We start from the raw sequence: 18,838 nt of genomic DNA on the forward strand, positions 1-18,838 counted from the left end.
ATTAACTAGGTATTTAATGGCATTAAAGGAATGTAAGTAAAAAAAAATCCTTTTATACACATAAAGAAGTATCTGCACATGAAATGGCATGATTTTTTTTTTTTTTGAAATGGCATGATTTACTTAAAAAAAAACAAACAAGGTGGTAGGAGGTTATAGATGGAAAGAAGGTAAAGCTGATAATTTTAAAGTTGGGTAAAGGGTACATGTACATGTGGGTTAATTACACTATTCTAACTAACATTTTTAGACGTTTAATATTTAATTTTAGGGGTGCCTGGGTAGCACAGCAGTTAAGCATCTGACTTCCTGGTTTTGGTTCAGGTCATGATCTCAGGATCCTGAGAGATCAAGCCGGGTGCTGGGATCCACACTCACTGTGGAGTCTGCCTAAGATCATCTTTCCCTCTCCTTCTGCCCCTTCCCCTGCCTCGCTCTCACTCTCTAAATAAATAAATAAATCTTTAAAAAATTTTAAGTTGCGGGCAGCCCCGGTGGTGTAGTGGTTTAGTGCCGCCTGCAGCCCAGGGCGTGATCCTGGAGACCCTGGATCAAGTCCCACGTCGGGCTCTCTGCATGGAGCCTGCTTCTACCTCTGCCTGTGTCTCTGCCTCTCATTCTCTCTCTGTGTCTCTATGAATAAATAAATAAAAAATCTTTAAAAAAAATCAAATGTTTCTTAAAAAAAAAAAATTTTAAGTTGCTATAGTAAGTTTTTAATAATAAGGCCACAGGACCCCACAGGTGTTCAATCAACATAATTATAAAAGCATAAAACAAAACCAGTATAACAGAAAAGAAAATAAATTCTCATTCATTGGGACACCTACGTGGCTCAGGGGTTGAGCATCGTCTGTCTTCACCTCAAGGTGTGATCCTGGGGTCCCCAGATTGAGTCCTGCATCGGGGTCCCCGCAGGGACCATGCTTCTCCCTCTGCCTCTCTGTATCTCTCATGAATAAATAAAATTGTTTAAAAAAAATTCTCATTTATTCCTCCTGCTCCTATAACCTGGTTAATGGGTACTGGTAGGAGGAGCTAAAAACAAAATTAAGCTTCAGGCAACAGAATCAGTGAAGCCTATAATCTGTAATCATCTCAACTCCAACTATTATTAATCTTACAACAATCTATGTCAAAGTTTATCAGGAAAACAGACACCCTTCACTTCAAATTGTACTTATTACAACCACGATCACCTCCAACTCAAACATGTAAGAGCTTCATAGCGAAAGCAAAGGCTATCCTGAATCTCTGTCCCCAAATTGTTCTAACTCAACTTTTTGATATTGTCATTGTTCATATCACTTCCTGCCTGGATATCTACAAAACAAACTCAATCATCTTTATGACTAGCCTCTACCTGCCACTAGAGACTGCTAAATTTTTTGCAAACTTCACTTTAATATTTTGATTATAGCTCTTGTTGCCTCAAAAACGTTCCATGAGTCTCCATTTAATCACAAAATTGTCTAAATTTGCCTTGTTTTGAAAATTATCCATAATCCAACCTATCTTTATACGCTCTCCATTCGCTCCAACACATTACTAATTCTGATCAGAGTAGTTGTCTTACTGTTCCACATATACATTATTCCAGCTCTAGTTCTCTACTCTTGTGGCTGACATCCACTCTAATTCACACCCATACAAAACCTTAGCTCAGGGATGCCTTCTTAAATCATCCTGTGTTGAATCTCTTGCATAGGATCTTGTGCCACCATGAGTCTTTTCATGGTTTTGCAACTTTATATATTTGTATAATTATTTGATTCATTTCTATCACACTGCCTCCCATAACTTCCATAGACTTTAGGCCCACACTTCTATTTTTGCTTTCCCTTGTTTCACAACAGAGCCCCTAACATATAGTAGGCATTGATTAAATATCTGTGTAAATGGTGAATGAAGGAATACCAGGAGTTAACTCTCTTTAGTTTCAAACCATCTTGTCTGTACCATACAACCAAGCACCTATTTCATTATTCAAAATTGTTTAATATGCATTCCATTTTGTGCGCCCAGCCACTGTAAGCTCTTCTATAGTTCCCATAGCCTCAGCACAGGGAACACACTGACCTCAATAAATACTGATAGCCACTGAGAAACACACAATGGAAGAGTATCTCTCATTATTGTTCAGGTTCCCAGTTTCCTGACTAATGTCAATTACCTACGTTAATGTAGCACTCTTATGTTATATATGGAATGATTATGCTACAGGCTACTTCCTGCTAACTAAAATCCATAGTCTCTTCTACTTCCTAGACATACAGCCAATCATATTTCCTAGCCTCCCTTGTTAAGGTGAGACCACGCAACCCAGTTTTAGCTAGTGAAGTGAATGGATGCATATTTCCAGGTCTGGGTCATAAAAAAGCCTCTCACATGCATTTTTCCATGTCTTTTCCCTTCCAGTTGGCTAGAATAGAGATAACCTTCAGGGAGACTGAGAACATTATTTTACTGTAATTTCGGGCCTATTATAAATATTTCAAATGTATCTAGATAAACAAGGCACCTATCATTTGACAGATTTTGGTTTAAAAAAGTCTTTTTAAAAGATTTTTATTTGAGACAGAGAGTGAGAGAGAGCACAGGCAGGGAGGAGAGGAAGAAACAGGCCCCCCACTGGCAAGGAGCCAACATGGGGCTCAATCCCAGGACCCTGGGATCATGACCTGACCCAAAGACAGATGCTTATCTGACTGAGCCACCCAGGTGCCCCTCAAGACTGGTATTTTTAAAAAATTTTGTTTACCAAAACCTGTCAAATGATAGGTGCCTTATTTATCTAGATACATTCAAAAACAATCAGGAAAAAAATGTTTAACTTCCATCAATGACAACAATGTTTTTATCTTAACAGAGATTTGGGTTGCATAGATATATGCATTTCATCTGAACTCATCTAATGATACCTTTAAGATTTGCATATTTCCGCATACATAAATTTCACCTCAAATGAAAAACCTCTGAACAGTCAATTCTAGTTAGTGGTATGTTTGATAAAACATTTGGGAAGAAGTATACTGGACATGTACAACTTACTTTGAAATGCATTTTAAAAAGGTGATTAATGGATATTGGGACAGATAGATAAATGACAAAGCAACTATAGTAAAATGTTGAATCTAGAATTTAATTATAAAAACTTCAGAGAATTCTTCTAAGCTAGAAGACCCAAAAGTAGGAAGAGTTCAAGAAGTTATACACTGGTCATAGAAATCAGAGAAGTAAGAAACTTTTCTTTTTTAACCTTTTCTTAATCTACCCATACATACATAGTTTATGCTCTGAAATTTCTCACATGGCAGTCGGCATCCTAAATGGCTAGGTGATGGTTCAATTATTTACCACAGGCAAGGCAAATAGGACAGATTTTTTACCAAATAAGAGCCAAAAAAGAACAGCACTCCCCGGGGTTGAAGAGCAAAACTGACAAGAAGTCTATGTAAGGTGTATTCAATGATACCCAGGATATTTGCATAAACTCTCAAAAGTAGAGTAAGATATTTTGAAGATGCATTCACATTCAACATAAAGACATTAAGGGGGAAAAACGGTAGCTGTTAACATTACATAAAGTATGATGGGGCCTTACATTTTAGGATATTTATTTACCCTTAAACCAAATTAGTGAGAAAGAAAGGGTTATTAGGTTCTAACCTCTTGTTTCTTTGATCCAATTTTCCAGAACCCAAGGTCTGAAAACTTTTATGTTTCTTGAGCTTCATTTATCTAAAAGTTCCCTATCCTGAAATCTTTCTGATCAGATTTGAAATGAATCAACAGCCTGGCTTCAGTCTTTGTTCTAAGTCACCTACCTTTAATAGAATATGGTTTCTCCTGCCCCAGATTCATAAGCTTAAAAATCCAAATTTCTTTTTAAATGCGCCAAGAGGCATTCCAGCAATAAAATGAGAGGGAGTCTAAGATATGATCTAGATGTTTTGACCATCAGATAAGAACTTTAAAATAACTATGTTATTTTATATATTAGCAGACTTAGTGGGAAAGTAAGACAACATACAATGAACTGTGGGGAACTGCAGCAGAGAGATGGGAACTGGAAGAAGGAGTCAAATGGAAATGCTAGAAATTTAAAAAATACAATTATCAGAGATGAAGAAGTCCTTCATTGGGCCCAGTTAGTAAGCTCCATGGAAATGAGGAAGAAATCAATGCATTTAAAGACATGTCAATAGAAATTACCCAAATTGAAACATAAAGAAAACAAAGTGGGACAGGAAAAACAGAAGAATATCTAGAGCTGTGGAACTGTTATCAGTCTAACGTTTTTGAAACTAGAGTTCTAGAATGAGAAGAGAGAAAAGATAAGGCAGAAGAAATATTTGAAGAGATAACAGCCAAAAGTTTTCAAAAAATAAGACAATAAATTATACATCTGAGATGGTTCAAAATCAAGATAAATATGTACCTAAAAAAAGAAAACAATAACACAGCACACATATGGATACATAACAGTCAAACCACAGAAATCCAAATATAAAGAGGAAATCTTGAAAGCAGGTAGGAAAAAAAAGACATGACATATACAAAGGAAGAAAAAACAGAAATTAGAGCATTACAAGAAGTAATGCCAAAAACTATGCAATCTAGAAGTCAACAGGGTGGCATTTTTAAAGCACTGGGGGAAAAGTGTCAACCCAGAATTTTTTATCCAATGAAAATATATTTCAGGGATCCCTGGGTGGCACAGTAGTTTGGCGCCTGCCTTTGGCCCAGGGCGCGATCCTGGAGACCCAGGATGGAATCCCACGTCGGGCTCCCAGTGCATGGAGCCTGCTTCTCCCTCTGCCTGTGTCTCTGCCCCTCTCCCTCTCTCTCTGTGACTATCATAAATAAATTTAAAAAAAATTAAAAAAAAATATATTTCAAAGTTAATGCAAAATAAGACTTTTTTCAGGCAATATAAAAGCTGAGACAATCTTTTGTCAGCAGAATTTTCCTTAAAAGAAATTTTAATTTTCCTAAGAAAATTAAACTTTACTAAAGAAAGTTGTTTTTTAAAATTTTATTTATTTATTTGAGAGAGAGAGCAAGCATGTATGTGAGTGGAGGGAGGGGAGGGAGGAGCAAAGGGAGAGAGACAAGCAGACTCCCAATGTGGGGCTTGATCTCAAGACCCAAGATCATGACCCAAGCTGAAATCAAGAGTTGGCTGCTCAACCGACAGAGCCAGGCACCCCTCCTAAAGAAAGTTCTTCAGGGGGGAGTCGGATACCAAACTAAGATTGGGGCCTATACAAAGGAAGGAAGTATGTTAAGATACAGTTAAAATGAAAATAAAGGACTTGGTTTTCTTATTTTTAATTGTTTTTAAAGGTAATTTTGTGTAAAGCAAAAACAAAAAAATGTATCATGGAGTTCATAACATGTAAAAGTAAAATGTTTAACAATGACAGCATAAAGGATTGAAGAACTGGGAGTACTCAACTGTAAGATCTTCACTCTACATAAAGTGACATAAATATAAAGGTAGACTGCAATAAATCAAATCATATTAGACTCTAGAGAAACCAATATTTTAAAAGCTTAAACTATAATAAGCCAATAGTAGAGGTAAAATAGAATCACAAAAACTATTCAATTCACCTAAAAGGAGACAGAAAAACAGTAAAAAAAAAAAACAAACCAACCAAAAGGATGATGAGACAAAGAGAAAATAACTAGTAAGATGCAAGATTTAAATCCAATCATACGAATAATTTATTTTTAATTTATATTATTTAATATTAAATAAAAATGGTCTAGAATATTGATTTTTATATTGACAATGCATCTACCTAACCATCTTGCTAAATTTATGTATATATACATCATACATTAATTCTAGTTCAATAGATTATTAAATTTTACATGTATATAATAACATAATATGTAACTTGTGACAATTTGTTACTTTCTTTTGAAGCCCTATGCCATTTATTTCTTTTTCTTGCAATATTGCATTAACACAGACCTGCAGTAGAAATGAACAAGTGTGGGAAGTGGATATGCTTGTGCAACACTGCACCATAACATGAAGTTTGATGTATTGTCTCCCTTTTCAAATTATGAAAGTATCCTTCTGTTTTTATTGTTTGAGGTATTTTTAATCAAAATGGAGGCTGGCTAACATCAGGATTTTCCTACATGTGTTGGGATGTATAAATTTGTAAAATTATTCTTTTTTCCTATTAATATTGTGAATGTTAAATCACAGTGAATTTCTGAAATAAATCCAAATATGCCAAGAAAAAAACAGTACTTAAAGAGTAAGATTACAGGACAAAAGACATATTAAATGTTAGAAAGTAGAAGAGAACAGCATTGCTAAAACCTAAAGCAAGAATAAGGTAAACCACGTAGAATTGTATTTTCATTGGTTTAGTACTTATTTACATGTCTAATAAATACTTTAGGGAACTGAGGATTACTTTAGAAAATAAATATAATGGAAGAAGTACACCACCAGACAACTATAGTATCAAGTAAATTGAGAAAACATCAGATATGCCTGACTTCCCACTACAAACCTGGTAACATTAGTTTCAAAGATGGAGAAGAAAGTGACAATGGTCTGCAGGGTGTAATGAGAAGCAAAGATGACATGTAGTCCTGCTCCCTCCACTGTAGGCCCAGTGGCCTAAGGGCTAAAGGAGAAAAAATGGCCATCATTTAAGAGGTCTGCTGGGGAAGCAGTATCCTAGGGGAGGGTTGGGTATCCGCTAGAACAAGAAGATAAAAGGAACATTCAGTAAAAAGGCCGAGGATTTAGGGTATTATTTTGATTATGAACTCCAGGGAGAGCACAGAGGAAGGAGTTCAAGAGTAGGGGACACGTGGGAACATGGATAGAAGATATTGATAGCCTTAAGGAGACTAGATGTGGGAGATAAAGGGGGATGTAGGAGTCTGGGCCTTTGGATGGTACCCCTTGTAAACAGGGATAAATAAAGAAAGAAGTCCTGGTTATTCAAGGCAGATGGCGATCAGATTATGAATGTTGGCAAGTAGGAAACAGTGGACACTTAGGATTTTCTTTCGACCACTTTTGATCAATGGGGCAAATCCTTATTTTTCAGTTTTTTCTTAAATGACTATCCTGACATTTGAAATTGTAGCCCAATATCACTCTTGAAGTCATTTCATTTCCCCTTTCAGTATTTTTTAGTTTCTCCTACTACCTCTGTTAGCATTGACTCCTTTTCTTCTACCAACTCTTAATATTTCTGTGGTTCCTGCTTTCATCCCTCTCTACACACAACAGCATGCTCCCTGGCTGATTTCATCTATATGCATAGTTTTAGTCACTGCCTATATTCAACTTCCTTTTTTTTTTTTTTTTAAGATCTTATTTATTTATTCATGAGAGACACAGAAAGAGACACAGGCAGAGGGAGAAGCAAGCTCCCTGCAAGGACTCCGATGTGGAACTCGATCCTGGACCCCAGGATCATGCCCTGACCCAAAGGCAGGCACTCAACTACTCAGCCACCCAGGCGTCCCTATATTCAACTTCCTAATGGACATCTTCCTTCAATAATCAGTGGGTACTTCGATGACCGACATCTCCAAGAACTAAACAATATATTTTTGCCCAAATCGGCTATTCTCTCTTTATTTCTTCTCCAGTTTAAGACAATAATGTGATTTTTTTCCAAGGCTGAGGACTATAAATGATAAACCCCCACACTCTATAAAGGAAGACAAAACATCCATGGCAGACTTACTGAGAGACAGCATCCCTATCATCCACCTCCTGCCTATTAAAAATGAAACAAAACAGAAATGGAAGTGAATTCATAAACAGAATGCTAAGGCTGTGTACCTCAGTAAGAGAACAAAAGCAGGGGCTCTCCAAGAAAGCCTCTGGGATAGACTGAGTGATAACTTTAAGAAGGGAAAACTGACATCGTAATTTTTGCCTGGCAACCTAGTATGATAAAGAAAGTGTGTGTGTATGTGTGTGTGTGTGTGTGTGTGTGTATGTGTGTGTGTGTGTGTGTAAGAGAGAGAGAGAGAAAGAGAGAGGGAGAGAGATAAACTCTTAAAGCTCTTGGTTTAACCACACCAAAAATGAATGCAGTAAGAGAGTTCTTGGGAGAACTTGACACATACCCCCAGGAGTTCAGGACATATGTGAACAAAGAAACTGGTTCCGGCCTGGAGAATTCTGACAGCAAGAGGTTGGATGAAGCTGTCAAAATGGCAGAGCAAGAACATGGAGGATAGCAGTTAGTCAAGCTGCACTTCTACCATTGGGTTCTATAGGTTTCCTATTAGCCAAACAGATGCTGCGAAGGGCTAAAGCATCTTGATGAGCCAAAGACACGTACCCTGCTGTATGGGTACAGTACAGTACAGTAACAGGCTCTGGGGCAGACTACAGGAGGCAAGAGTGAGCCAGGAGAAAACTGCCAAAGATAGCCTGAGTGTGTACCACACTCCTGACAGAGAACTGGGCAATGCAGACATATCCACAGGGGTCTCCAAAAACTTTCCTAAACATACAATTGTAAAAGTCCATACTTGGACACCTGTGACACTGGCATCTAGATTACAATCATCCTAGTCATTTAAAACTTTGTTCTTTCCTTCTAATCTTCCTTCCAATCAGAAGCCAAAAGCAGAAAGAAGGGAAAGGTAGAAGAGGGAAGAACCGGATTATACTCCTTTTCTCCACTACAAACATGGTCCCTGAACCATGATTAGGTCTGAGTTGAAGAGAGAAGCTTTTTTTTTTTTTTTAAGAGAGAAGCTTTTAACTAGGTTTAACGTTTTGACTAGACTTTTCATACTTGTGATTATCACCAAAATGAGGCTTGTTCTTACAGTAAAAAATACCTTCTTGTCAAGAAGTAGGGAAGGAAGATCCAAGATATCATGGCTAAAATGGAGGATGAGAGAAAAACAAAGCTAGTTCCTATTTGTAGGTCATCAGGTACAGCCCATTTCCAGTCATACTACTTCACAGTGCCACCAACTACACTGTTACTCAAGTCAGGAATCTAGGAGTCATCCTAGATTCTTCCCCTCCTTAAGACCCTGACGTCCAGTCTTAAGTCTTAAAGTTCCTTTACCTATCTCTTCTTCCCAAGCCCCTTAGCTACCAGCCTAGCTCAAACATAAAGTACTATAATAATCTAACTTAGTGATTCTCTACCTTGACCCACACTTTAGAATTAAAAATATTAAAATACCTAGACCCCAGCCTTAGAGATCTTCATTCAAATAGAGTCAGGGTAGGACCCAGACATTAGTGTTTTCCAGGGGTCCCAGGGTACTTCAAAAGTTCAGCCAAGGTTGAGAATCACTAACCTAACTGGTCTCTACCAGAATTCAGACTTACTTTCCTCTAAACTATCTTTCATAACGCCACAAGAATCATCTTTTTTTTTAAATGCAAATCTCATATTATCCTAGAGTAGTGGTTTTCAATCCAGGATACCCATTAAAATCACTTAAAGAGCTTTTAAAAATCTTGATACCAGGCCAAATTCCAGATCAATTAAAACAGTCTCTGGGGATAGGCACCAGGCATTCTCAAGTGATCCCAACGTGCAAACAAGGAAACCACTGCTCTAGAAGCAATGGAAAGCCATAGAAAGTCTTCAGAAACAATGCAATACAATGGGAACTCCCCTCAAGAGAATAAAACCTTCCATTTGACCTCAGTGTCCTTAGCTCTTACACTACTAAAGCAATGTAGTTGCCTCGAAGGACATACACTTTTCCACTTTTGTGTAAAGTATTACCTCAATCCAGAAAGCTTCTTCTGCTCACCTATAGCTAAGACCCAAAACACCTTTAAGGTTTAGACCTTTCAAGACCAGCCTCAGTATAAACCTCCCTGACACACAGCAGAACTCATCAACCCACTTGTGACCATAATGATTCTATACGGCAATTCTGAATGTTCAAGTCTAACTTCCCCATTGAAATGAAAAACTTGTCTTGTTCACACTTTTATCCCCAGTGCCCATCGCACAGCATATGGGAAGTACCCAAATATCTATCGATGTCAATCCATTTAAGTAAATAATGATTTTCTATTACTTTGCAGGAAGAATCTCATTTTAACAAACTGTAAGAGACATATTTATATAAAGTATTCAAGCCTCATTAGAACAGAAACCAACAGTTATACTTTAAAAAAATGTAAAACAGTTGTTTGTTCTATTTATGAATAATAATAAATTCAGTAAAAAGGCAGAATAAAGGGTAGTAAGTTTCCAGAATCACAAAGGCAGCATCTTACAGACAAGTGATGCTTAGCTTTCCACCTGATTATGTCCTTTAAAACAGAACTTTTCAAAATGTTATGCTGGTATAATGACATCTGTATGTTTTAGGAAAGTGAGCTAAGACTCCATACTTGACCTAAGAGTAAAATGATAGGTATTTTGCTACCTTACAATGAAAACAAATTATGAAAAGCTTTCAAATGCTTTGAACTGTACTTAAGTCTAAAAACTCTGAAGATCTGGTTACCAGCATCTGATAGCAATTTCTAGTAGTCTAGGTACTCTGTTACCCAGCAAAAGCTCGGATATCTATGAAACCCAGGACAGTTTCAGCAGAAAACAGTATTTTATCAAAATAATTATAATGTTACACTTAACATTTTATATTCATATAGTCACTACATATGTGACTTCCCAAAGAAAATAATTTTGTGCAAATATTAACTGAAGAACTGAACACATCATGTACCTCATTCAAAAGATTTTTGTTGTACCCACATTCATACGGGCCATGGAAATCATCTTAGCATGCAAAATGATTACTAGCTTACTATGTGTTTAGAGTAAGTTTTTTTTCTGCCATATATCCTTGATTACTAAATCTAGTATTCGATGAATGCCTATTACTTGTTTGGGAATATATTAAAACTGAAGCATCTAAAGTGACTAGTAAGAACATAAAGGCATAACCACAACACTTGGCATTTGTGGCTAATTTTTTTTTTTTACCTTATTTGGCGATTTCAAAGGTGAGATGGCTATTTTATTTGGTGTCTGTGTTGTAGAATTTAAAGTTGATCCAATAACACCACTTTCAGATATTGTTATGGTCTTTGATGGAGTCCCAGGAGTAGACTGTGAAAGAACCCTACCTGCAAATGAGAGGCAGCACATCAGTTTGACTTTTTTCAATAATAATATAAAAATGTATGTGATGATGATCTACACTCATAAGGATTGTAGTATATATGTTCACTACTTCATATGTATCTAGGTATGAACTTAAACATTCAAGTGAGTCCCTAGTAACTAATGTGAAACTGTCAGAAGGAAACAAAACAATGCTTCTTAGTAATACTTAGTATCCTAACACCACTTTATGTAAAATCCATGAAACACTTCTGCTCACATGCTCAAACCTGTTAACTTCTATCAGAAAATAGGCTCAGGACAACTATGCAACATGCCCTGGGTAACGCAATTCCTGAAAATTGAGCCTTGAATCCAAGTCTCGAAATTTAACCTCTGTACTATATATACTACAACTGTCTTACTCTGAACTTAAACCATCCAGGATATAATGTAAAACCACATCTATCAAAGTTATCAGACTAACTTGAACACTGTTTGGTTTAATACTACTTGGTTTTAGACTGCCAAAAGGAAAAGAAAAAATTCTTCCTGGCCAGATTCCAACAGGAATGCAGGAATACTGTGTTCCCTTCTGGACAATCAATACCCATCAGGAAAAATGCAGAAAAACTATAGGGTGTCTGGATGGCTTAGGAAAATGGGAATCATATCACAATAAGTTGAAACATTGGCAATATTTATCCTACGCAAGAGAGGAATACAAAGACATGACATATCTCCAAATTCTTAAAAGACTGGGTGTGACCACTGTTAGTATTCTGGTTCTCTCCCATTCTAGGCACATGGTAGTACTGCACCACCTCCACCTCCCCACGCACTGTAATTAGGTTAGGGCCGTGTGACAAGTTCTAGCTGATGAATTATGAGTAGAGGTGATGTGTGTCATTCTGGGCCAGAACATTTACTGCCTATGCAAAACCTTCCAAAGCTCTCTTTTCCTCTGCCACATCTGAGACGATGATCCCGCTGTCAGCCTGGGTCTTTGAGAGACCAGGATAAGACGAGCCCCCTTTCTAATCCACAATGGACTTATAGATAATCTTAGCAAGTATGAACAAAAAGTAAAATTTTTTAAACTTCTGAGATTTAGAGACTGTTTATTATGGCAGGAAAGTCAAGATTATCCTGCCTGATCCAGGCTGTCCAGTGGAAGGATTAGAGCCACTCTGTAGCACATCAGATGCACAGCACTAATGCACAGAAACAGAAGTTTGAGCTCAGCAATAGGAAAGAACTTCTAACAGAAATTTCCAGTTGAAATGACTGTTTCACCACAAGTGAATTTTCAGTCACTGAAGGTGTTCTAAGCAGATGCTGTATAATCAAATCCACTGGCTAAAGAGGGAATTGAAGCACCTAAGAAAGAGAAAAGATAGATAACTACATTATCTCTAAAGTCCCCTCTTAGAAGCTATGATTGAATTTATAGATATATCTAGAGATGAAAGGGGGGAAAAAGAGAAGAAAGAAAGGACTTTCCTCTTTAGACAAAAATAGAGAACTAGCACTTAAGAGCTTCTGGATTGTTTTTTTCTGATAACTGTGCCACAGCACAGTATATACAGTTTCTTTTTTAAAAACAAGGTTATCTGACATTTATCAATTTTTAAAATATTTTAAGTACAAAATTTTCAATTTCACGACAAAATATAGTCATTAATGAATTTCAGCTGAGAGTTGCTTCTTTTTAACCTGAATTACATAACTAAATAACTCAATTCTACATAAACTAAATGAATCTACATCAAATATTTTTAGGCCACCTTAAAGTGTTGAACCTGCCTGAAGTAAAATGTTTGCTGGCTCTAGTTTCTAAAATGAATACCTGTGGGATAAATCTGAAGCCCCAACAAATTACCAATGAAAACACAGTGCCATAAAATGCTCATCATTTATGGCTATTACTATAATTTCTCATTTGTTCAGCATTACATAGATTCAGAAAAAAGTTTCAGAACCAGTTAATATAGATGATCCTCAGTTCCCAAAAACAACTAATCCAGAAAAAGGTCACTTAAAAATGAATTAATTTAAAACAGGGACAAAATGGGGCGCTGGTTGGCTCTCAGTTGGTTAAGCATGTGCCTTCAACTCAGGTCACTAACCCAGGGTCCTGGAATCGATTACCACATTGGGCTCCCTGTTCTGCAAGGAGGCTGCTTCTCCCTCTCTTGCTCCCCTGTCTCTCTTTCAAATAAACAAATAAAATCCTTAAAAATAAATAAATAAAACAGGGACACAGATTTTATTTTAAATAAACAAAACTAAGCATAAAACTTTCACCTTTGTGGAGTTGTGCTTATATTTAACAAAAATCCAATTTATAATTAAAACTACACTAACTCATCGGATCAAGTCTGGAGGAAAGAAGATTCTTCTAAAAATCTGTATGATAGCGCAATGACAGATTCTGTTTGATAGGCATAACATGATCATATTGAAGATCACCTCTGACAAAATATTTCAGGATTTTATCAATTTTCCCAAGAACTCTCTACACCTCTTTAAAAATCAAGTTATTCTTTTTTAGGAGCTTGCTTTTCATCCAGATAGCATCCCTCCTGATTATCTAATTTCCAAATCCCTACTTATCCTTAGCTCTGCAGACAGATTCAAGAAAGTATGCAAGTTATACAATTTCCCCTTGAAGTCAATATGCAAGGTATTTATACTCTGTTGTTGGCTGTTCTTCAAGAATCAAGAGACATACTCCAAAAAGATGGGGTTTGGGGAGCAGCAGGGAGTTAGCTTATCTAAACGAGGACTAATTCTGTAAGAGATTAGTGAATATTTTCATATTGATGAAGCTTGCTCCATTGTAGCAAACTTGTACCTCGGGAGCTCCAATAACAAGCACCTCTGTATCTCATTTAACCATCTGCCAAGCCTTCTGAAGTGTCTGGTATCAACATTTTATAGAAATAAGAAAAACCAATAATTATTTGCCCAAGATCACAGACAAAATCGATAGAAGGGCCAGGACTAAAACCCATGTTTACCAATAGTTCCTCCCACACCACCACACTGCTTCCATGCACATACACATTCATTAAAAAATACACATTCACTGAACACAGCTATGTGCCAGAAACTGTGCCAAGTCTGAAAAAATTGAGATAAACAAGATAAAAGAAAAGAGCTACCACTAATGTAGTACATACACACAATGGAGTATTATTCAGCCTAAAAAAGGAATTCTTACATGCTACAACATAGATGAACTATGAAGACATTATGCTGAGTAAAATAAGCCAATTACAAAAGAACATATACTGCATGATTCCACTATATGAGATATACAGAGTAATCAAACTGACAGAGACAAAAAGTCTCTGTTAGGAGTTGGTGGTGAGAGGGGAGGAATGGGCAGTTATTGATTAATAAATACAGAGATTATCTTTTGCAAGATGAAAAAAGTTCTGGAGATAGAAAGTAGTGATGGTGATGGTGGTATAACAGTGTGAATATATTTAATGCCACTGAACAGTCCACTTGGAAAATGATTAAAATGCTATGTATGTTCTAACACAATTTATGTACGTATATTTTATCACTATTCTATTTTAAATAAAATTTAAAAATTAGATAACAGAACAAAGCAAAAAATTATCACTAAAGAAAATTATAAATATAGTAGGGGAAATAGATAAGAAAACCAAGTATTATAATACAGCGTGACCAATGGAAATATTAAAAACCAATATGGAATTTATTTTTTTTAAAGATTTATTTATTCATGATAGACATAGAGAGAGAGAGAGAGGCAGAGACACAGGAGGAGGGAGAAGCAGGCTCCAAGCCGGGAGCCCAACGTGGGACTCGATCCCGGAACCCCAGGATCGCGCCCTGAGCCAAAGGCAGGCACCGCTGAGCCACCCAGGGATCCCCCAATATGGAATTTAAAGAAGTCTAATTAAAGTTAAGAATTTAGTAGGTATAATTAAGTTCTATGGGAATACATGGGAGATGATTAGGACAAGAGTATAGCAAAGAAAGGTATTTTAAGTAAGAGGAATAAAGCCAAAATCCTATGTCCTAAGAGAAGATAAATTAAATCATTATAAGTATGGAACTGATAGGTGAAAATGAAAAGGTATGTAATTTGATCAAAAATGTCGTTAATGTTAAGAAAGCACTCATATTTGAATTCAAATCTGACAGATTGAAGCCAAGAAATACATAAGAAATGTATACAGCCAAGAAAATCTTAGGCAAGGGTGTGTCCAGATCAGATCTGCATTTTAGAAAAATCACTTATATATAAACGTAAGTTTGTCTTGACTACAAGACAGAAAAAGGTATCTATCTTCAATGAGAAGGCCAAAAGTCATTAAAAAAAAATCTAAATGTACTTTGAAAAATCAATAGCTATAATAGAAAGATTATAGAGTCTCCTTGTGATTAAGAGAATTCACCAGGAAAGCTACTTCAGTGGTTTAAAATTTGGCTCATATGAATTTAAAAGTAGCCTTTTAAATAATGAACCAGTTGACAGTAGAAATTAGCTCTCAAACTGAACTTAATGACAACAATTCTAATGAAATTTAACAGAAATATACGTATTTTGGTGGGGCCAATAAATCCGCCTATAATTAAAAGGTGTGCAAACAGGGGATCCCTGGGTGGCGCAGCGGTTTAGCACCTGCCTTTGGCCCAGGGCGCGATCCTGGAGACCCGGGATCGAATCCCACATCGGGCTCCTGGTGCATGGAGCCTGCTTCTCCCTCTGCCTGTGTCTCTGCCTCTCTCTCCTTCTCTCTGTATGACTATCATAAATAAATAAAAATTAAAAAAAATAATAAAATAAAATAACACTTCTCAGTTAGATCAAAGATTACAAGAAAATTCCTATTTACCATGAAAAAAAAAAAAAAAAAAGGTGTGCAAACACATTATATAAATGACCCAAAGACCCAGCAATGGCATCATCATAGTCAAATGTAAAAAACATGAAATCTTGGCACTGACCAAATATTCATTCAGACATTTCCGCAAACACTACAACTATTTAGCATATATAATTTTCTCACATAATTAAAAAATTTAAGGGACTCTCTCAAACTCAATAGTAAAAAATACTGCATTGAGACATTCTTCTTAGTTAACCCTCTCCACCAAAACCTTCCAGAGGACTGGAAGGGGTCCCTTTTTCATAAATATATCCAAAACCTTCCTTACTTTTGGCCAACTGAAGCCCAATTCCTCAACCAGCTCCAAATCCAAACCTGTTCCAGTCTTTCTTCCGGGGTTATACCTGCCTCCCATGACAGCATCAAGGCACCAGCCTCCTATAAACATTATAAATCTCTGCTGAAGGCCAAAAGAGAAATTTCATCACCAAACACTATTCTCAAATTACAATCTTTCTATGACCCCTTTCACTTGCTAAAATGAGAAGCCTCCCTATATACAATTCAGAACCTCAGGAAAATGACAGATCACTGCCACTGCCTTCAGAGCTGTCTACTGTTACACTGTAAATTGATCAAAAACAGTAGGTGGTTTTAACACATACCCCTTCCCATTCTCCTCCATGGTTAGTTAACATCTGAAGTACCCTCATCAAGAATATACATTCTAGGAATGGGTAATTAGCATTTAAAAGTCTCTAGACAAGTCTACCACCCAGAGGTACTTCCATAAGCCCTTAACACAATGGAAATTAGAAATGAGCTCCTAACCGGTGAAGAGTCATGTTAGTATAGCTCTGAGTCATGTTAGTATAGCTCTGAATTAAAGACAAGTCTCCATGGCTGTCTGTCTCTAGAAGTACTGAGCTGCCTTCCAGGCAAGGAGTAAGAAGAGAGTTGGATGTAAGCTAAGCTATTATAGAAGGAGAAAGGGAAAAAAAAATAAGAAGGGTATTTGCACAGGAGTGGTAATTATGGGTCACGGATTCCATGTTGATTAAGGAAGAATCTGAAGACAGGAAGCAGGTGATTATTAATGAGAAAACAGAAAGGTTAATGGATCATAGATTTCAAAGTCAAAGAACTCCTAGATTGAGGATATAAAGGCAGATAAACTGAAGAGAATGAAATACTCAAAGTCAAGATTTTAAGTGTTCCACTTACTGGTGATGACAAATTTTAAAGTATATAATAATAGAGAACTGGATCTCACTAAGGAACTTGCTGGTAAATACACCTAAAATTCTGTTATCACTTAAGTAATTACTACCATTGTAACAATTTTCTGTTCATAGAAAACTGTATATAAAGCATATTAACACACTGAAACCAAAAATTCAAACAGAAACCATGAAATACTATACTCTTCTGTGTATTAATTTAAAACTATTAAACTTAACTACATGTGCTCTAGAGACAAACTGCCTGGGTTCAAACCCCAGTTTGACCATTTACTAGCTGAGTAGCCTTCATTTCCACACTGGCAAAATGGGACTGCTATTAGTACCTACATCACAGGATTGCCCAGAGACTATTTAAGTCACCATATGTAAAAAGCTAAGAATAGTGCAAGGTACCTGGTAAACACTAGATAAATGTTAGCTAGTATTATTGGAGTTTAAGACTTTGCTAATTTCATGGTTAAAAAAACAAACAAAAAAAACACAAAAAACAAAACCCAAGACGACGAAACTAATGGACTAATTTTGAGATAAGGCATTTTGCTCAAAGCACACATTTAATAAGTGTCACATTTCTTATTAACTAGTTTGGTTTATAATAATAACCCTACTTGTCGCACTAAAACACTTCAAGACGGCAGAATAGCCTTTTTTAAACCTAAATAGAAGGTAAACATATAGCTTAATAAACTATAAAGAAATATAACCTGCAATGACTGGTGGTGATACTTGAGTTGTCTGTCCTGTAACTGCTTTACTATTAATTGGTTTTGCAAAGATCAGCTTCGTGATTACTGGACCAGAGGTTGGTGTTCGAGGCTTCTTAGCAATCTGAAATATATAAATAACTATGAAGATGATCTGTTTCTGTAAAACACCTATTCAATCAAAATTAAACAGAAGATTGATATATAGAAATACATATGGAACCAGCTAATTTAACAGAATATATCTGAATATTCATGTTAAAAACATCTAAAATGCAGCCATTCATCAAAATACTAATACGGTCCCATCTTGAGCCAATATATAGCAATACCTTTGCATTTTATTGTAAATCTTTATTTTAGTCTGTAGAATAATATGCATATGATGAAAACCAAATGAGTATTTAAAAATGTTTAATAATACTTATTTAATAATAAACAATACTAAAACACTATGACACAACAATGTTTTTTCACAAAATAACAAATTATCCAATAATAGAAATATAGAGTCAGTTACGAAAGCATAATGCAAAACATGAAGCCACCTATAAATGTAATTACACTGTCCCCTGGAAGCAAAATATAAATACACAGTAAAAACAGGCTTATTGATTAGATCTTTAGCACTCTCTCTCTCTCTATATATATATACACATATATATACACACATACATATATGTGTGGGTGTGTATATATATATATCAGGGTTAGATACACAAAGAACTGAACAAGTTAATGCCCTACGATAAAGAGAGACAAGTTTGGCAAAACAAAGACTATTCTAAAGGCAAAGCTGCTATAAATGTTATTTCCTAAAATACGTTTTACTAGACTATCAATTCTTTGAAGGTAGGGTCTATATTCATCCCTGATCTTAAATTATATTGGCATGCTGTTGACCTGAACTAAAA

At 36.1% G+C, this 18,838-nt stretch overlaps 1 protein-coding gene across 7 annotated transcripts in view; it reads right to left on the minus strand.

Moving 5' to 3' along the window:
- The window catches only part of LIN54 (lin-54 DREAM MuvB core complex component), a 70,140-nt gene that overhangs the window by 34,022 nt on the left and 17,280 nt on the right, over positions 1-18,838 (minus strand). For all 7 annotated transcript variants that reach the window (XM_049104994.1, XM_025426016.3, XM_025426042.3 and 4 more), the window contains 2 exons: positions 17,925-18,048; positions 10,983-11,125 (listed from right to left, as the gene is read on the minus strand). In XM_049104994.1, the coding sequence (XP_048960951.1) occupies positions 10,983-11,125; positions 17,925-18,048 (267 nt within the window). The remainder of the gene's footprint in view (positions 1-10,982; positions 11,126-17,924; positions 18,049-18,838) is intronic.

The sequence above is a fragment of the Canis lupus genome, chromosome 32 (assembly GCF_003254725.2).
Source record: "Canis lupus dingo isolate Sandy chromosome 32, ASM325472v2, whole genome shotgun sequence".
NCBI lineage: Eukaryota > Metazoa > Chordata > Mammalia > Carnivora > Canidae > Canis > Canis lupus.